The sequence below is a fragment of the Panicum hallii genome, chromosome 4, assembly GCF_002211085.1.
Source record: "Panicum hallii strain FIL2 chromosome 4, PHallii_v3.1, whole genome shotgun sequence".
Classification (NCBI taxonomy): Eukaryota; Viridiplantae; Streptophyta; class Magnoliopsida; order Poales; family Poaceae; genus Panicum; species Panicum hallii.
Window position 1 is genome coordinate 6,339,956 of NC_038045.1, and position 17,086 is coordinate 6,357,041.

At 47.0% G+C, this 17,086-nt stretch overlaps 3 protein-coding genes across 4 annotated transcripts; 1 reads left to right on the forward strand and 2 right to left on the reverse strand.

The window, feature by feature from the left end:
• The first annotated feature begins 427 nt into the window (after window positions 1-427).
• On the forward strand, window positions 428-4,063 carry LOC112888466 (adenine nucleotide transporter BT1, chloroplastic/mitochondrial-like). The gene is made up of 4 exons (XM_025954688.1): window positions 428-667; window positions 1,084-1,738; window positions 3,036-3,197; window positions 3,275-4,063. The coding sequence occupies exons 2-4, from the start codon at window positions 1,112-1,114 to the stop codon at window positions 3,749-3,751; spliced, it is 1,266 nt and encodes a 421-aa protein (XP_025810473.1). The 5' UTR covers window positions 428-667; window positions 1,084-1,111; the 3' UTR covers window positions 3,752-4,063.
• A 405-nt stretch (window positions 4,064-4,468) lies between these two features.
• On the reverse strand, window positions 4,469-6,450 carry LOC112888468 (uncharacterized protein At2g34160-like). Its single transcript, XM_025954691.1, has 5 exons — window positions 6,131-6,450; window positions 5,802-5,850; window positions 5,008-5,070; window positions 4,864-4,928; window positions 4,469-4,792 (listed from the first exon to the last, which is right to left on the reverse strand). Exons 1-5 carry the CDS (start codon window positions 6,245-6,247, stop codon window positions 4,697-4,699), a joined length of 390 nt encoding a protein of 129 aa, XP_025810476.1. The 5' UTR covers window positions 6,248-6,450; the 3' UTR covers window positions 4,469-4,696.
• A 3,723-nt stretch (window positions 6,451-10,173) lies between these two features.
• On the reverse strand, window positions 10,174-15,527 carry LOC112888465 (DEAD-box ATP-dependent RNA helicase 52A-like). Of its 2 annotated transcripts, none has more exons than XM_025954687.1 (6): window positions 14,972-15,527; window positions 13,136-13,219; window positions 12,567-12,809; window positions 12,069-12,236; window positions 11,844-11,957; window positions 10,174-11,164 (listed from the first exon to the last, which is right to left on the reverse strand). In XM_025954687.1, exons 1-6 carry the CDS (start codon window positions 15,521-15,523, stop codon window positions 10,526-10,528), a joined length of 1,800 nt encoding a protein of 599 aa, XP_025810472.1. In that variant the 5' UTR covers window positions 15,524-15,527; the 3' UTR covers window positions 10,174-10,525. The 2 variants fall into 2 exon arrangements, with proteins under 2 accessions (XP_025810472.1, XP_025810471.1); XM_025954686.1 differs by having other exon boundaries at window positions 11,844-11,963.
• Between the last annotated feature and the right edge of the window lie 1,559 nt (window positions 15,528-17,086).

Below are 17,086 nucleotides of genomic sequence, written 5' to 3' on the forward strand. Positions count from 1 at the left end.
TCGTAGCACTTTAGCTAGCAGAATTTGACTAACTATTACTTTAGCGGTAGATGACGTGTTCGTCGATCTTATTCCGATGTGTACTCTTTGTGCTGACTTCGTCAATTTTAACGTTTATCATCCTAATTTTATAGGGCATATGCTTGCGTGTGTTTTATAAAATATGTGTGTGTATGTATGTGAACTTTATGTAAAAAAAGATCTCTGTAATTGCGCTTTAAAAAACTTTTTTCCGAAATTGAAACAAAGTTGTAGTCTAATTCCAGCATATAGGAGGAGTACTCTGTGAAATCGTCGCCTATGGGCCGACGGCCCATACCCGGGGTCTCGAACCAGCGTCCAACGGTCCAATCCAGCACCCTAAAAATCCTCTGCGAATTCCCGGAACTGCCCTCAAGTTGGTCCAGCAGTAGAGAAAATTCTGGAACCAAGCCCCCAAAAGGGAAGGGGATTGGGCGCCTCCCCTTCTCCCCTCACAAAAGGCGGCAGCACCTCCTCTCCTGTCGAGTTCAGGGAGCAGCGCTAGGCGGGGGAGGAAGACGCCGCCGCCCGCCGCCCCCCTCCTCCGGCCTCCACCACCACCAGCCCGCCTCCTATCCACGCGGGGCCGAAGGAAAGGGGGAGAGGCGCCCGCCCAATCCAGCTTCCGGAGCGGCTGCAACCTGAGGTATTTTCGCTTCGTCTCCTCGACGCCGCCGCCGCCGCCGGTGCCCAGGACGTAGGGTGCTGTCCTGGGGGTTTTGGGATTGGGGAAAGATTTGTTGATCTTGTTTAGGATGGGTTCGTTTGGGTACGGGTTGAGGTCGGCGGAAGAGAGGCCAGGTTCATTGCTTCTTCCCCGTGCTCCTAGTGTTAAGTGTTGCTCTCCGATTGCTCCATCAGAATATCAACTTTTTGACCACCTTTCTCTTGGGATTTCGAAGTGGAGAGGGTAGGTTGTATTCTTGATTCGTAGTGGGAGGCTTTTCATTTTATAAAAAACAATGGTGTCTAGCTTTTGGAATTGGTGGCTGAGAATATGCTCCTTGTTGTGACCGTCAATGCATTGCGGCTGAAAGCCTGAACCCCCACTGTCTGCTGCAGGTTGAGCCAGACCTATATTTTCTAAGCAATGGCGGCAACGATGGTGGCGATGATGGCCAAGAGCAAGAACAGCGTATTAGCCATGGAGAAGAAGCAGGGATGGTCTATTCAGCTCCCGGAGCTCCGGTTCCCGTGGGATTCGCATGAAGACAGGGGCTTCTCTCTAAGCTTGCAAGGCTCTGGGCCTGGTTATGGCGGGCTGTTTGCTAGCGTTGGTCTTAAAGTGTCGACGGGTGCGCCAGCAGTGGCACCCAGTCCGGGGGAGAAGGACATTAAGATTCCCTTCGCTGATCATTGTATAAAATATGTCTCTGAGGCGGTTGGGTACCAAGTTATTAGTACCGAGGCTGAGCCAGTCGAGGAGGAGGTGGTCGATGGTAAGGCAAAGAAGAAGGCCAAGAAGCATGGGCTGAAGCTCAAAATCAAGATTGGTAACCCACATTTGAGGCGGCTGGTTAGTGGAGCTGTTGCGGGGGCTGTTTCCAGGACTTGTGTGGCCCCGTTGGAGACGATTAGGACTCACTTGATGGTTGGGAGCAATGGGGACTCGATGACAGAGGTGTTCCAGTCGATCATGAACACTGAGGGGTGGACTGGGCTGTTCCGTGGGAATCTTGTCAATGTTATCCGTGTTGCGCCAAGCAAAGCAATTGAGGTAAATTATTACCTTTTGTTTGTTTCTTTGTTACCATTTCAGTTTCCAGGAGACCATTTGTTTGTTTCTTTATTACCATTTCAGTGTCCAGGAGAACCTTGTTTCTAGAAATTATAATGTGGTGTCACTATTGTGTGCTGCTGTGTGTCAGTGATGCTAGAAGACGTGCTTTGCTCATTATCCAATTCACTAGTGTGTCAACCTCACGTTCAATTTGGAATAAAACATGCTATTTTGGGTGCTAATTCTAGGTGCATAAATTTGGACAAGATGAATAATGTTGGGTACTATTGTACAGTCAGTTCCATTGTGCTTATGGCTTGCCAGAATGAACAGCTTTCATGCTGAATAAGGCTGCACTAATACTGAGACAGTGCCATTCAAGTCAATTTATGTATTAGCAGCACCCAGGCTAGAGTTCACTCATTGGTTTAATTCACCTGGTTAGAGAAGATGGTACTTACATCCTTGGTATTATCTAGATCCTTGACAAGGATATATATCAATATACACCCTCTATCCCAAAAAATAAGTCATTACAGGATTCAAAATTTGTCCCAAAAAACAAGTACTTTTACCCTATTTAGTATGTGCATGCAACAATCTCTTCATGCCAAATATGACTAATACGTAGGGGCAAGCATGGTCACTTTACCTCCTTGTTAATCTATCTTAGAATTCCTAAGATGACTTGTTTTTTGGGGCATAGGGAGTATGTTGTAATATTTCTAACAGCGGTCTTCGTAACATTTAAGTCAAGCTATGGACTTGTGTTTGGTTCTTAACAGTTGTCTAGTTTGCTAGTTTATGATCGGTCAACTGAGTTGGACTATTTTCCTTCCTATTATTTGAATCTTCCATTTCTTCTAATATTTTGATCTCACTCTCTGGTCAAGTGCCACAGGTTTTGTTAGGTACTCTGTAGGTGGCAAATATATAATAATATGCTACTCTATAAATTTTTGCATGCTTCTGAGATGCCTCAAAATGAACTTTTGGATCAGCAGTTCACTTGTTGAATTTTCTGTGTTTATGGCCTCTACTGCTAAAGAAATTTATTTGGTTATGGATTGGCGAAAAGCTACTCCTTCAGTCATTAATCGGACTTTGGTTGTGAGATGCCATGACCATTTTTTTCTACTCATGAATTTCAAGATGGTTGGAAATCTTGTTTTTCTTGCAACCCGATCAAACGTACTGTCCCCCTTTTTGCAACAACTGATCAAAGCAACACCTTTACTATTCTACAGACATAGCAATACTTTTATCTAGCTGACAAAGGTTTGTCCAATTGCAGCTGTTTGCTTTCGATACAGCCAAGAAATTCTTGACTCCAAAGGCTGATGAGTCCCCCAAAACCTTCCTCCCTCCATCACTTGTTGCTGGAGCACTTGCTGGAGTCAGCTCAACATTGTGCACATATCCTTTGGAATTGATTAAGACCAGATTGACGATAGAGGTGAAAGGAGCTCTTTCTCAACAGCTTGACTAACTGATGTTTCTTTGTACACTTCAGCTTACTCCTTGTTTCTGCAGAAAGATGTCTACAACAACTTCCTCCATGCTTTTGTCAAGATTCTACGAGAGGAAGGCCCATCGGAGCTGTACCGTGGTCTGACACCGAGTCTGATAGGAGTGGTGCCATATGCCGCGACTAACTACTACGCGTATGACACCCTGAAGAAGCTCTACAGGAAGACATTCAAGCAGGAGGAGATCAGCAACATCGCTACTCTCCTCATCGGCTCAGCCGCCGGTGCCATCTCAAGCACTGCCACTTTCCCGCTCGAGGTGGCCCGCAAGCAAATGCAGGTTGGAGCAGTTGGTGGGAGGCAAGTCTACAAGAACGTGTTCCATGCCCTCTACTGCATAATGGAGAAGGAAGGGATTGGCGGCCTGTACAAGGGGCTTGGTCCCAGCTGCATCAAGCTGATGCCTGCAGCAGGCATCTCCTTCATGTGCTACGAGGCCTGTAAGAAGATCCTGGTGGAAGATGATGATGAGAGCGAGTGAAGCATTTGCCCCTGATGAGTCCTGGAAGAAGGCAGCGAGGAGATTATACCATCGTTTTCTTTCTACTGAGAATTGGATTATCAACTCATGAAAATTTAGGTCTAGTACTTGAAGTATGCTAGGTAAATTTTTTGGCTTAAGTTAGCTTTGGGTTGAAATCCATAAACAACACTCGCAGTTGATGGTGCATGTTGCGGAAGCAGTTTTGACATCGCCATGTCGGGTCGTTGGTTCCCTCACTGGTACTTTTGTTCAAATTCTGCCTGCTCGATAGTCGTTCCATTCAATTTATGTTTATTTGGCTTTGTAGCAGGATTATTCTGTCAAAGAAAGGCCCTTGCATAAATTGCCCCTTTCTCTTGCTCTTGAGACTGGATTCAGACGATCTGTTATTTGGAAATTTGAATTCATTTCTTGATTCAAATATTCAACTATAGCATACATATATCAACGGATTGGCATAATTTTTCTACCGCATGTACAGCCCCACAATAATAGCATTTCTCCAAAAGAGAAATCCGTGTTCCGCATCTTGGATTAACCATCCGTATTGTCAAAAGATCCTCTTGAGTTAGCATTGTGTTAAAATCAATAATAAAATATTCTAAGCTAGGGGGTCACGTTGCGGAAGCAGTTGTCATGGCCATGCCTGGTTTCCCCCCCTGCTACTTTTACTAAGAAAACTTGTACTTCTGCAGATGCTGAGACCATGAGCCAAACGCAAATATCATCACCATAGCTATTAAGCATACAGCAATAAGTGTGCTAAGCAAACAAGTTGCCATTCAAAACGAAACAGCCAATAGATTAACCAAGTTACCATTCCAACTAATCGATGAGCAGAGCTCTTGATTGATAACAAAGGATATCTCTTGTTAGCCAAGAGATACCAACGCAACTGCATGATACTAATTAAACTACAACAGCAAAATTTAAAATAGATGTTTAGCTCTGCTCCTCAGCCTTGGCAGCTTCCCTCTCCTCCTCAGCTGCTGCCATCAGCTCATCGAATTTTTCTGTCTTGCCCAGCACTATTTCAATCTGGCCATAGCAATATATCAGAATCAGAAAACAATATGATGAACCAGAGGAAATGCTATTTTATTTCATACCTTGGCCTTCTGAATAGGGCGACTCCTTGAATCATCCTTGACATCAACTGTGGACGTCATGATCTCTGCAAAACATTTTGATTGAACAATTAGATTCAGATACAAAGGTAAACGATACAAGTGTATAGGTTACAAGAATCTTACTCTTTTCAACAGCAAGCCCATTATTTTTCAGAATTTCAGCAACAGTCACCACTGTGGCAATGGCTGAAACGATAAGAGGAGGTCCATCAGCATATTGTAATGAAGAAAGTAGGACAGGCATTGACAAGGTTAAGAGAGTACATTGCAAAATAAACTATGCGTATGAAGTGAGAAGGCAAGCCATGAACATTATGTTATGATTACATCACAAGGTTAAGAGAGTACAATTGCAAAATAAATGTGTACAAAGTGACAAGGCATGCCATGAACAATATGTTATGATGTTTGCATATATGTAACTTTGACCACAGGAATATCCTTAAAACAATACCACAATGGAAAGGACACCATGATAATCAAGCTAAAAGCTAACCTTACACCCGAACAATAAACACACTAACGTACCATCATAGATCCAAAAATCTGATGACCAAAATAACTAGATGACACTATTGTCTGATAACAGTGTGGAGTTTGAGAGTCTACATTTATGGCCAACAGTCATCATTCATAACAGAAGCAACCTCTGCTGACCTTTCAAAGCAACTTACACAAGGATTACCACATTCATTAAGTGGGGCAGTTCACATGAATGCCAGCAGATAAGACACTACAAAAAATCCCTAAGGCAACACAGTCAAACCTCAAACTATGAGCAATCAGGGAGAGACATGGTAAAAAATTAAGTAAACTAATCATGACACCACAAACAACTGACTTTCGAGATCCAACTGTTCGCTGTTGGAATAGAATGATATCATGGGTACGCCGGGGAGGGGGGTGGAAGCTATTACCCATGCCAAGGGCCGAGAGCTCCACCTCCTCATGCTGCTGCATGTACCTCTGCAATCATCACAACGAATTGGTCTTGTTTAAAACCCTAATAAAAAAACAGAACGCAAGCTAAACCCGGCTATATGTTTTCAACAAAAAAAAATGATGAAATCGGGTAGGTTTTCCCCTCTAGGGTTTAAGACTAACACCTCGTGGACCCACAAAAACTTTCTAATTATTGTTAAACAAATTCAAAGCCGCATCCATCCGCGCTGTTCGCTCAACAACTCGCAAAAGCCCCACAAAATTTGAGCAGAGAAGAAAACCGAACTGGGTGGATAATCCTCACCTTGGCGAGGTTGACGTAGAAGAATAGCGGCTTCTTGGTGTTGGAGACCTGGATCCGGTTCTTCTTGTGCGGCTCCGTAATCGCCAGGTTGTTCACTCCCTCCGTCACCTCCTCCATCTCCGGCTCCTCTCCTCCTACTACTAACCCCCTTCTCCGCTACCGCGCAAACCCTAACCCTAACTCGGCGCGGAACCCGCCGCCGCGATACGGCGAGAGGCTGGTGACTCGGGGGGCTACGAGGCGAGGGCAGGAGAAATCGAACGGGCGGCGGGGACAGAAGGCAACAGCGAGTCGGAGCAGCCCTATCCCGTGCGGCGCGGTTATATGGGAGGAGGCGGAGGAGGAAGGGGACTCGAGTCCGGCGCGGCCGCGGTTGCCGTTTTTCTCGCGTTCAGGCCTGTCGGGCCTGATTGTCCAACTTGGCCCATGGCCAGACCTGGGTGTGTGTGATTTGATGGGATTGGGTCAGGCCGGCCCATGAAGGGCCAGGGACCACAAACGCTAATAAAGTACGGAGAAAAAAAAGTAAAAGACCGCTTCAAATTCAAAAAAAAAAAGAGTAAAAGACTGTGTGGCAGGCTTTAAAACCTTTTCAACTTCTTTCTATCAATCAGCAGTTTGATGTTAACCTGCCTTTATAACCTTTTCAACTTCTTTCCCTGTCATATTTAAGCAAATTGTGAAACGTCAATTCATCATGTGCAAACATGAGGCCCATTTTCCAAAGCTCGCTAACTCTGATAATTGACAGTTACTTTTGACTTCCTATGTGCTCCGTGAAGGTTTACCGGCTCAGCCAAAGAATCTGGAGTCACCGCAGAAAGCTCTAGCAAAGTCTACCGGGGAATTGAAGTCTAGGTATTTCCCTCTGTACAGTACAGTGTATCGATAGTAAGACCATAAGTGCATCTAACATTGTGTTGTGTGTGTGCTCCTGACCATTTCGCACAGCAGCTCCATTTGCTCCCCTAGCACCGAGAGCAATGGACACGCAGAGCACCTCTCTGTTCCTCATCACGTTGCTGATCCATCTGCTTCTGCGCGTTTCAGCCCATGACTTCCTCTGGATGGCACCTTCACCTGTGGCTTCTACAACATTTCATCTAATGCTGCTGTCTTCTCTATATGGTTCTCCAGATCAGCTGAGAAGACTGTCGTCTGGAGTGCGAACCATCTCCACCCTGTGTACACCTGGGGATCCAGAGTGGAGCTAGACACTCATGGGAGCATGGTTGTGAAAGATTAATTACAACGGCCAGATCGCATGGACCAACAACGTGAGCGGCTCTTCCGATGCTGATCGAGCTCAGCTGCTGGACACGGGGAATCTCTGAGTTGCTACCAATGCAACCTCTGGTAGCTGCCGTGATGTTCTGATTCAGCAGCAAAGTGTCAGTAGGAGAATCGAAGCTTTGCCACAGTGGATTGCTGGCTTCACGGACCCCAGGTTGAACGGCCACTTCAATGGCTTCCAGGCAAGAACAATGATCAAGCTGGCTGTTTCATGCGTGCAGGAAGACCGGAACACGAGGCCCGCCATGGAAGATGTGGTGCAGAAGCTTTCAGTTGATGAAGCCGGTAGCACTATGCCGAACTATGCTCTCGGCTAAGACAGTTTGCTGCTGCTTATTGACGATTATGTATGTTGTGTGTATGCTTCGTGATGGACCCATTGATGGTATTCGTTGGTTCCGGAAATGATCGACGGTTAAAATTACTCAAACATGCGTATCGCGCATCGTGATCGGATGTGATTTATACACAATGACTCAAGATTTATACCGGTTCAGTTAATCGTGACCTACGTCCAATTGGGGATTAGTTGGATGTATTGCTTAAATCCGGATACTCGTAAGAGTTTGGGAGTTACAAGCTTTTAAGTGGAAGTTGTGAGATTTTTTTTAGAGATCGGATTTTTTTTCTACCTAGACGGAGGTCCCTCCCTTTTATAGTCCAAGGGAGGTCTCCTTTACAGGGTGCTAAGTAAGAAATGAGGTAGAGAGAATTCCACGCTTTAACGGCCGGGACCGTCAACTGTGCCAGTTGAGGCCCTGCGACGACCAGCATCCAAATCTTGTGTCGTGGGGTGGCCGTCTCGTCTGGTCCCTGTGCGTCATGCTCCATCGATCAGAGGTCGTGGGGGCGTCGATAGGTACGGTACGGCTATCACGCCCCGCCCCTAGCGCCTCTCATGATCACTTCATCATGACGGGGGCATTCCAACAGTATCATGATGACGTTTCGTCCATCCCTTCACGAGGATGGGCAGGTAGAATAGTGGCATCCTGTTGCCACAGCAGAGAGGATTGTAACCCCAGGAGGTGGTTGGCCGCGTACGATAAGTTGACCCCGAGGCTCATCCTTATCTTCCGCACCTACTCCTGGGGCCTGTTGGCAAGCTGAGTCCAGCCTTCCGACTGCCCTACCATTCGAGGAGGCGGGCACGTGTTAGGCTGAGCTCAATCGGAACCCCCTAGTTGGAGCCAAGGTATGGATCCGACCTTCGACTGCTTTGCAGGACACGGCCCTTGGTTACCCCAACCGAGTAATCAGTTGGGGTTGTGGGCCGAGGCGGCCTAGATGAAGTTGTTGCCAGAGGCGGAGCCAGTGCCGAAGGCACTGGATACACTGTTACTCGACTTTGCTAGTCGAGCCTGTTTGATGTAGCTGCTCAAGAGCCGCTGTCGTGCAGGTGATCGCAGTGCAGTTGCGCCAGCCACCAAGAAGTAGTTGTAGTAGTCGAAAGTGCAGTAGAAGTAGTCCAAGATGTAGTCGAAGCACTCGGAGATGTATTCGAAGCAGTCAAAGATGTATGCTGGCGCTCATTCCAGGTGTGGCCTTGAGCTGGCCAGCAAGAAGTAGGCCCGCTAGGATCCCTGGACCGTGGAAGCAGTCCCTTCATGCAGAGTGACGCTCGTTCCTGGTGCGGCCTTGTGCTGATCAGCGAGAAGTGGACCCGCTGGGACCCCGGGTCTCTAGACCCGTTAGTATTCTACTTCATAGGCCAACAAAATACTTCTTTTCCTCCTTCAAGTTTCATACTTAATTTTTCTCTAATACAGTTTCATACTTAATTAGGTTATGGCATGTTATTATGTAGCTTCAAAATCCTAGTATTTATTCAAAAACCATGCAATTGTCTGTTGTAATACTACTAAAATGCCATGGCATGTGAAGAAGTTCACAGTTCAGTGTCGGTGAACAGTAAGCTCACGATATAGTTGCATCAGAAGGTAACTGTACTTGGCATCAGGGTCTGATCTTAGGATGCATGACTCAGTGAGCTGCTTTGGTTTGCAGAAAGCCACATACAAAGATGCTAAGTTCGTAAGCGTGACTGAAGTCTGGTATAAGCTGACCAAACTTCTTATTCTCATTTCTGAAAGCCGGGGTGTGAAGCTGAGTTGGGCTGGGCTGGAAGCCGGGTATGATATATTGATGGTACTTCCAGTGGGCAGAGAGATAGATATAGTCATGTGATTAGCTCCTTTGAATTGGGCGCGTGATTAGTGCATAAACATTTCCTACTGTTTGAGAAAGGGTCAATGTTTTGCCATGCTGCCACGTTATCTGCTGCAGGTTGGATACTTGATGTTGCAGACAGCTCCAGGCCTCTTCAGCAAAGGAGCTCACTGAGTGCTTGTCGAGCAGATTCGAACAGTGCCCTTTCGGCTGCAGAGCGAAGCGGCTCCCCCATTCTAAAAGCTCGTGCAAGTGTTTGCAGAACAAGCAGCCAAGTACGCATAATCCTACAAAAAGCGTCCGAGCCTCCTTTTCGAAAAACCAAAGCGTCAGAGTATCCAAGGCTTGTTTGCTTGCAATCCTGGAGCGGGCAGCTCCGCCCAGGCAGATCGCCACCCGCATGCATCCGAAATCGGGACGGCTGGAACCGCTGCCCGGAGCAGGCAACCTTTCTAGGACTTGAAGCAAACAAGCCCGGAGCATTCAAATTCAGACTACATGGAAGCCAGGATCAGAATTGCTAGTCTGCACATCCAAGAGTTCATTTGCAATAAACATCAGAGGACCAGCAACTCAGCAACTACTGAACGGGGGTCTGCCTTCGATTGAATAGCAAAAATAGCAGGGTCACTTGCCCCCTTACAGACCATACACCATAGTAATACTGCAAAAGCCTTCAAGTTCAATCACCAAGAGGATTCCCATTGTGACAACACCGTCACCATACCAACGCAAAACCCAAAACCCAAACTTGAGCATCTGCCAATTGCCCCTGTGCACCACCACCATGGCAATGTCTATCACAGGACAAGACGAGGACCAGCAAGGCAAAACGACCAGCGAAGACCGACTACTTCCAGACGTGCCTACGTATTTTAGCAGGGCAATGTATACATCTATACGGCATGTGCACTGAGGATGCGCTCGCGCCGGCTAGTCCCAGCCAGAGGCGCTGATATCAGTGGTGCCCATGGGGTACGTTGGGTAGTACCGCGGAGGAGGAGCACTTGATCTGTAGGAATTTCCACTGCCTCCACCTCCACCATGAGAGCTGCCCCCACCGCCACCACCAGAGTAGCCATCACCACCGCCAGAGTAGCCACCGCGGCCGCCTCCACCACCTGAGTATCCACCACCACCGCCGTAGGCACCACCACCATTGTTGTAGTCATTACCGCCATAGCCGTAGTCGCTGCTGCGGCGATAGTCTCTGCCGCCAAAACCACCACCGCCCCTTCGGCCTCTTCCATTGTAGCTTGGCCCTCCATAGCATGGCTTTTCCGCGTACTCCACGAGCCACTTGGGCACATCCCGCTTCGCCTCGGTCATCAGCTCCAGCAGACCCTTCGCCAGGGAGTGGTTCGTCTCGGTGAAGAAGGCGGTGGCATTCCCAGCCTTCCCAGCTCTCCCAGTTCTTCCAATCCGGTGGACGTAGTCCTCGACGCTCTTGGGGAGGTCGTAATTGATCACATGAGCCACGTTTGGGACGTCCAGACCCCTTGACGCTACATCAGTAGCTACCATGATTGGAGTAGCGCCACTCTTGAAAGACCTCAGGGCGCTCTCCCTCTCCTACAAAATGGGAAGCACAAACCAAAGAAATTATACACAGAACAAGTGGATTCTTCAAATTTGTAACTCAATACTTCAAAACAGGATGCAAAAACAGGTTAATTCAGTAGAAAAAACAAAATAGCAAATGAAAAAACATTCACCAGTAGCAACTGATTAAACAGTTGTGCTGAAAGTACCAACAGCGTCATGTACCCTACACTATATCACGGTAGTAACAAGTAACATGTGAATAATGAACAGTTGGGGTCCAAAGGTCATGACAAGTAAAATTAGCAATTTCGGTCACAATTAATAGTCACAATAAATACAAACACTAATAATCAGCTAACAAGACAATTGAGGAATTGGACATTAAGATAAGATAAAGCATTACTGGCAAATGATGGATACTGAGATAATATAGAGGTGCATGTGTGTTGTGGGGGGGGGGGGTGTTGGGGGGGGGGGTCCATCATTTTGATGAAGCAGAATTACTGTTTGAAGCCTTCAATGTACTGGAACTGAAAACAGATGATCCAGTACAAGCTGAGTGCTGTAGCAGTGAGACCACAGACATATAAAACCAGCAATGCATCTATCTCAAACCAAAATTGTGTACATGTTCCTAGGTCTATGTAATGTACAGTTCTTAGTTAAGAACCAGCTAGGCAATTACTAGAGTGCCATATGCATTCACCTGCTGTGTTCTGTCACCATGGATCGCTGTCGCAGGGAAACCTTTTGAGTATAGCCAATACCGCAATGTGTCAGCTTCCCTCTTTGTCTCCACAAAGATCAATGTTAGGGGTTGCTGCAGCTAGACAAGCATGCAAGTTAACATGAGAAGAAGTCTTAAAGCAAGAAGTGGTTGGTAAAACATCAATTTAAATCCATGATCAAAACAGCTACCACTACCACATACCTTGCCATTAGCCCCACGAACTGATTGCTTGTGTAAAAGATCTAGCAGGAAGCCTCTTTTCTCCCCATCATTAACAAACTCAATTTTCTGCTCAATCAGGTCTGTGCTTGACCCAACCCTCCCGACAGTGATAAATATGTAATTGTGCAAGAAATCAGAAGCCAGTCTCTGAGGGGAGGGAAAGCATCAAGTAAACAAAAGTGTTGAATATTAGTGAAACATGTATTGATTTAACAACAAATAAATCAGACTATATAATTATAAGCCCAAAACTAACATTATTTGTGCAGTACCAAATTTAAGTGCTATCCACTTCTGTTCAGAATGATAAGTGCTATTTACTTGCCAATGTTTTTTATAACCATGCATGCTATAGGAACTAGAAAGTATGAAGTTTGCTTGTTACAATAGAAAACAAGAAAATAATCCAGCTGTAAGAAAACCACTGCTCATGCTACTTCACATACAAATAGACAGTAAGTAAACATCTCTTCTTACCTGTATTTCGGGAGGGAAGGTTGCACTGAATAGCATAGTTTGTCTTACAGACTTTTTTGGCATATTCATCATATCAACTATCTTTCTTATCTGAGGCTCAAACCCCATATCCAGCATTCTGTCAGCCTCATCCATTACCAGGTACTTAATCGCCTCAAGAGAGATCCGTGATCGTTCAACCATGTCCACAAGGCGTCCAGGTGTAGCAACAAGAAGATCGACACCCCTCTCTAGATCACGAAGCTAAAAACAGCAGGCATGGAAAAAAAACAGAAGTCACATAAAAATTGGAAGACAGCCAACATACACATGACATGAACATATCCTACTTCATTGCCTATTAGTCTATCCATGAATGCCCTATATCCTTACTTTTGAGCGCCACATCAAGAAATTCCAGGTAAAACGACCTCTGGCAGATATTGTAAGTTAAATTTTCCAAAACTCTGCTCTACTTCTTCACTTACTGAACATCTGAACTGCTTGAAAATTAAACTAGATTGCACAAATGGACAACGAAACAAAGTTTGTTCAGAAAAATAGAAACCATTCAAGAAAGCAGCACCCACCTGATCATACATTGGTGTTCCCCCATAAGCTACCACAACTCTGAGACCCGTTTGGGAAGAAAACTTCTTGGCCTCCTCATTAATCTGAAACATGAAACCACAAATCACTAAGTCCCACCACAGGTAACAATATAAATATGAATCAAGGTAAGATTACTTCATAGTTACCACTTAATTGCCTTGAAAAAGGGAAGTTCAAGAAAACATACAAAAGGTAAGGAAACACAAGTCAAATTGAAAGACTAACAGGCACATCCTCAGGCCCAAATATCAACACAGAATTGCAGATACTGATTCACACAACAATATATTAAAAAGTGACCAACAAAACTAGCATTCTGACCAAGATCACACATGCACAAAGTGCTTGCAGAAAATAACCTCAACCTAGGGAACAGGAGCATGCGCACTCACGTATGCAAATTCACACATCAATGTTCCAAATGATACAAGATCAAATGCACGTAAGACATGACTGATGGAACAGAAAAACAACTCGGGTCAGAAACATAGTCAAAACTGCACGAGGGCTTTCCTGATTTATAAAACATCTCCAGTGTTTTGTGGAAGCAATCAAAGCAGCATAATGCACAATCAAAGCAATTCAGAAAGTAGTGATTACAGTTTTAATCCACACACTGAAACAATACCAACAATCCTCGACCCAGAGTAAGAAAATAAAAACAAATCCTAACACCAGACTTCACTTATTCGGAAAACTGCAAATGGTCTGTTGTTTTGGACTATTGCAGTTGTAACTAATAGATACTAATGCTACCATGTACTGACTTGTACAGATAGAAGTTTCTAGCATGCCAGAATGGATGATAAAACATGCCCGATGATAACTTGCTCCAAAATAAACAGCTGCAGCAAAGCATACACTATATCCTTCCATTGAAATCTACTGTGTCAATAAGAATTTCACCAATTCATATCAATGTGAAAGTCAAACTGCAAGTAAAATCATAAGCACCATGGCAGCTACCTGATCAAAACGAAGTGTTGAGACCTGAGACAAAGGCAGGTAAGTAATTGAAATTCTCAAAGGATACAAGATCTCCGCAAGCAATTGAACCCAAGCCCGTCCAAAAATCAGCAATACAAGTATAAATGCAGCCCACTGAGATCATTTTCCTAATGAGCTCACTGTGCAGTATGAATCTGACAACTACAATAGCAGATGCTCTAGAGAAACAATACAGTAAGGTAAAAATGTAAAAGAAATCCATACTGCACAAGGCATCATATATAAAAGTTGCTCCTACAACATATACAGTGGGCATCAAAATGTGGGAAGGGTCACAGAGTTCTTACAGGAACGCGATCTACCAAAATCAACGCCCAACATATGCAGTTAGCAGAAGCATCAAGGGATGCAGAAATCACTGCCACAATAACAGGCAGCACAATACAATCTACATTAGCTAGGCGCAATACACCCCAATTAAACAACCGAGTAAGGTACTCGAGGCAAAACCCCAATTCACGAGTACCAACTCGCACACGTACAGACCTACCAGCGATACACGGTCGCGCATTCTCCAAAGCCCAAACCAGCTTGCACATCATACGTGAACATCCGCACACGCACAGAACAGCTACGAAAGCGGGCATGCACCGATGCACGCCAGACAACACCTAGGACTACAAGGACGACAACAGCACGGTGACATCTACGCATACTTGGAACAGGCATGAACGCACAGACGAACAAAATCTACGAACCGCAAGGGCGCATGGCCGCACTAATCGGCACGAGGATACGCCCGCACCACATCCCACACAAACGGCGACGAATATGCAAGGGAGAGAGCTGAAACCTCGAGCGTTTACCTGGGCTGCAAGCTCCCTGGTGGGCGCGAGGACGAGCGCGCGCGGCTTCGCCCTGCGCTCGAACGACCCCTTGTCCCGGCGCCCGTACCCTCCCTCCGCCGCCGCCGCCAGCAGGCCGCTCACGACGGGGAGGCAGAACGCGGCGGTCTTCCCGGACCCGGTCTGCGCGCACGCCATGAGGTCCCTCCCGGCCATGGCGATCGGCATGGCGTAGCGCTGCACGGGGGTGGGGCTCTCATACCCGCAGCGCGCGACGTTGCGGAGCACGGCCTCCGCCAGCCCGGCCGCCTCGAACCCGTCGGCGGGGGGCGGCGCGCCCTCCCCGCTCACCTCCACCGGGATGTCGTACTTGTCCAGCCGCCGCTCCCCGCACCCGCCGCCGCCGCCGATCTCCAGCCCCTCCACCGCCTCGGCGAGCTCGCCCGCCCCCGGCGCGCGGCCATCGCCTCCGCCACCGCCGACGCAAGGAGCAGGGGCGGGCGCCGCCACCCTGCGGGAGCGGGACGCTACCGTGCTCCACGCGCCGCCGCCGTCGCCGCCGTACGCCTCCATTGGTGGCCTCTTCTGCTACCACCAACCCACCACTAAACCCCAATGCCTTTTGGTGAGGAGAGGTGGAAGGGGAGGGGACGAGATCACCACGCCTGGGAGGCGGAGAGGCCGGTGTGTGTATATGTAGGCGTGCGTGTGTGTGAAGACTGAAGCGAGAGAGGGGTGGCGGTGTCGTGGGATGCGTGCGCGAGGAGTGGTTGGCGAGCTGGCTGCACAGGGTCCATGCCCCTCTCGTCGACAGTCACCGTTGGATCGCGGGCTCCGCGGCAGGCGGACGGTGGGCGCTCCCGGTGCCAGAAGCAGGTGAGGCGGAGTGGGTGCGCGCGGTCTACGAACCTGCATGCGCCCTCCGCCGTCGGATGGGGAACGCAGGCCCGTGATGGAGAGGTAGCGCTGGTGTACGGGGATATGGTGGACGCGGCGCTCGGGCTTCCCGGCTTGGAGCGTGGGTGTGGAGCCCACACGCGCTGCTGTTCTGACACCTGGAGCACGGCGCCTATGCGTACCTGTGAGCTCCCTACCCAACCAATGGGAGGCGAATATGCGCGGGTACGTCATGGGGTAGCATGTGCCCTCCGGTTTCTTTTGGGTTCGTTGGAAACCAAGGAGGCTTCGGGGTTTTCCGTCTGCACTACTAGAGGATGCTGCCAGGCATTGGGCCTGTTTCGAAACCCCTGGATTCTAAGAATCCAGAATTCAGAATCTGCGCGGCTTCCAAACAGCCCAGATTTTGCTGCAGATTTTAGTAGTAGGATTTTTGAATTCTCATAATCCCGGAAGCTGGAGCAGGGTGGCTTCCGGCGGCTAATGGATAGCGAAATTACAATTTTGCTTATAGTCGTTTTTAAAAAATTACGCAAATCTGCCACCGCCGATGCCCTCCATCCAACTCCTCCCCGTCCGGCGCTCCAACTCCCGCACGTGATTTCACGCCTCCCTGCGCTCGGATCTGCCTTGTCGGCCTCCTCCCCGATCTCCTGAGGCCGACATGTCTCTCCATTTTTCTTTAATTTTTGAAATTTGAATTGAATAAAAATCCTCTTCATAGATCATAAGTTCACCTCGTTTTAAACCAACAGAGAAGGTGAGGAGCGAGGAGCACGTGAACGCAATAGTTGCTAAAATGTATATTTAAAATTTTAGATGTAAATCCTTATGTTACATTACAATGGAAAGATTAGCATGTGGGTTTAGTTATGTGTCGTTTTTATTTACCATTAAGTTTTGACGTTAGACAGATATTACAAAAATATTGTACCGCAATTCCTTTACACGATGGAATTTGTGATATTATAGGGGTTTCTTTTCACATGACATTAACAATCTTGTTCGATGGGTGGGATCCCAAACACATAGCTGTATACTTGCATTCATATTGCATTTATAAATAACCTATTTTATTATGTGTATTTTACAATTCCAAATACAAGTGTTTGTGCATGATAAGTAGATTAGCACGTAGCCATCTTAACTACCACCTCCGTTCAGTTCCACAGAAAGCATAGTTTGACTATCTATATATACATAATCGATATTTGACAGAACTTTTTCCAATAATGTGTT

Bases quoted from the DNA above. Each gene is read 5' to 3' on its own strand.
- LOC112888465 (XM_025954686.1), bottom strand. From the start codon at position 15,523: ATGGAGGCGTACGGCGGCGACGGCGGCGGCGCGTGGAGCACGGTAGCG. The intron at 12,810-13,135 runs GTGGGTGCTGCT...TGCTGTTTTTAG, and splicing joins GAACACCAATGTATGATCAG to CTTCGTGATCTAGAGAGGGG. The intron at 11,964-12,068 runs GTATGTGGTAGT...ATGCTTGTCTAG, and splicing joins TTCGTGGGGCTAATGGCAAG to CTGCAGCAACCCCTAACATT.
- LOC112888468 (XM_025954691.1), bottom strand. From the start codon at position 6,247: ATGGAGGAGGTGACGGAGGGAGTGAACAACCTGGCGATTACGGAGCCG. The intron at 5,851-6,130 runs GTGAGGATTATC...TGATGATTGCAG, and splicing joins TCTACGTCAACCTCGCCAAG to AGGTACATGCAGCAGCATGA. The intron at 4,793-4,863 runs GTATGAAATAAA...TGCTATGGCCAG, and splicing joins GCCCTATTCAGAAGGCCAAG to ATTGAAATAGTGCTGGGCAA.
- LOC112888466 (XM_025954688.1), top strand. From the start codon at position 1,112: ATGGCGGCAACGATGGTGGCGATGATGGCCAAGAGCAAGAACAGCGTA. The intron at 1,739-3,035 runs GTAAATTATTAC...GTCCAATTGCAG, and splicing joins CGCCAAGCAAAGCAATTGAG to CTGTTTGCTTTCGATACAGC. The intron at 3,198-3,274 runs GTGAAAGGAGCT...TTGTTTCTGCAG, and splicing joins AGACCAGATTGACGATAGAG to AAAGATGTCTACAACAACTT.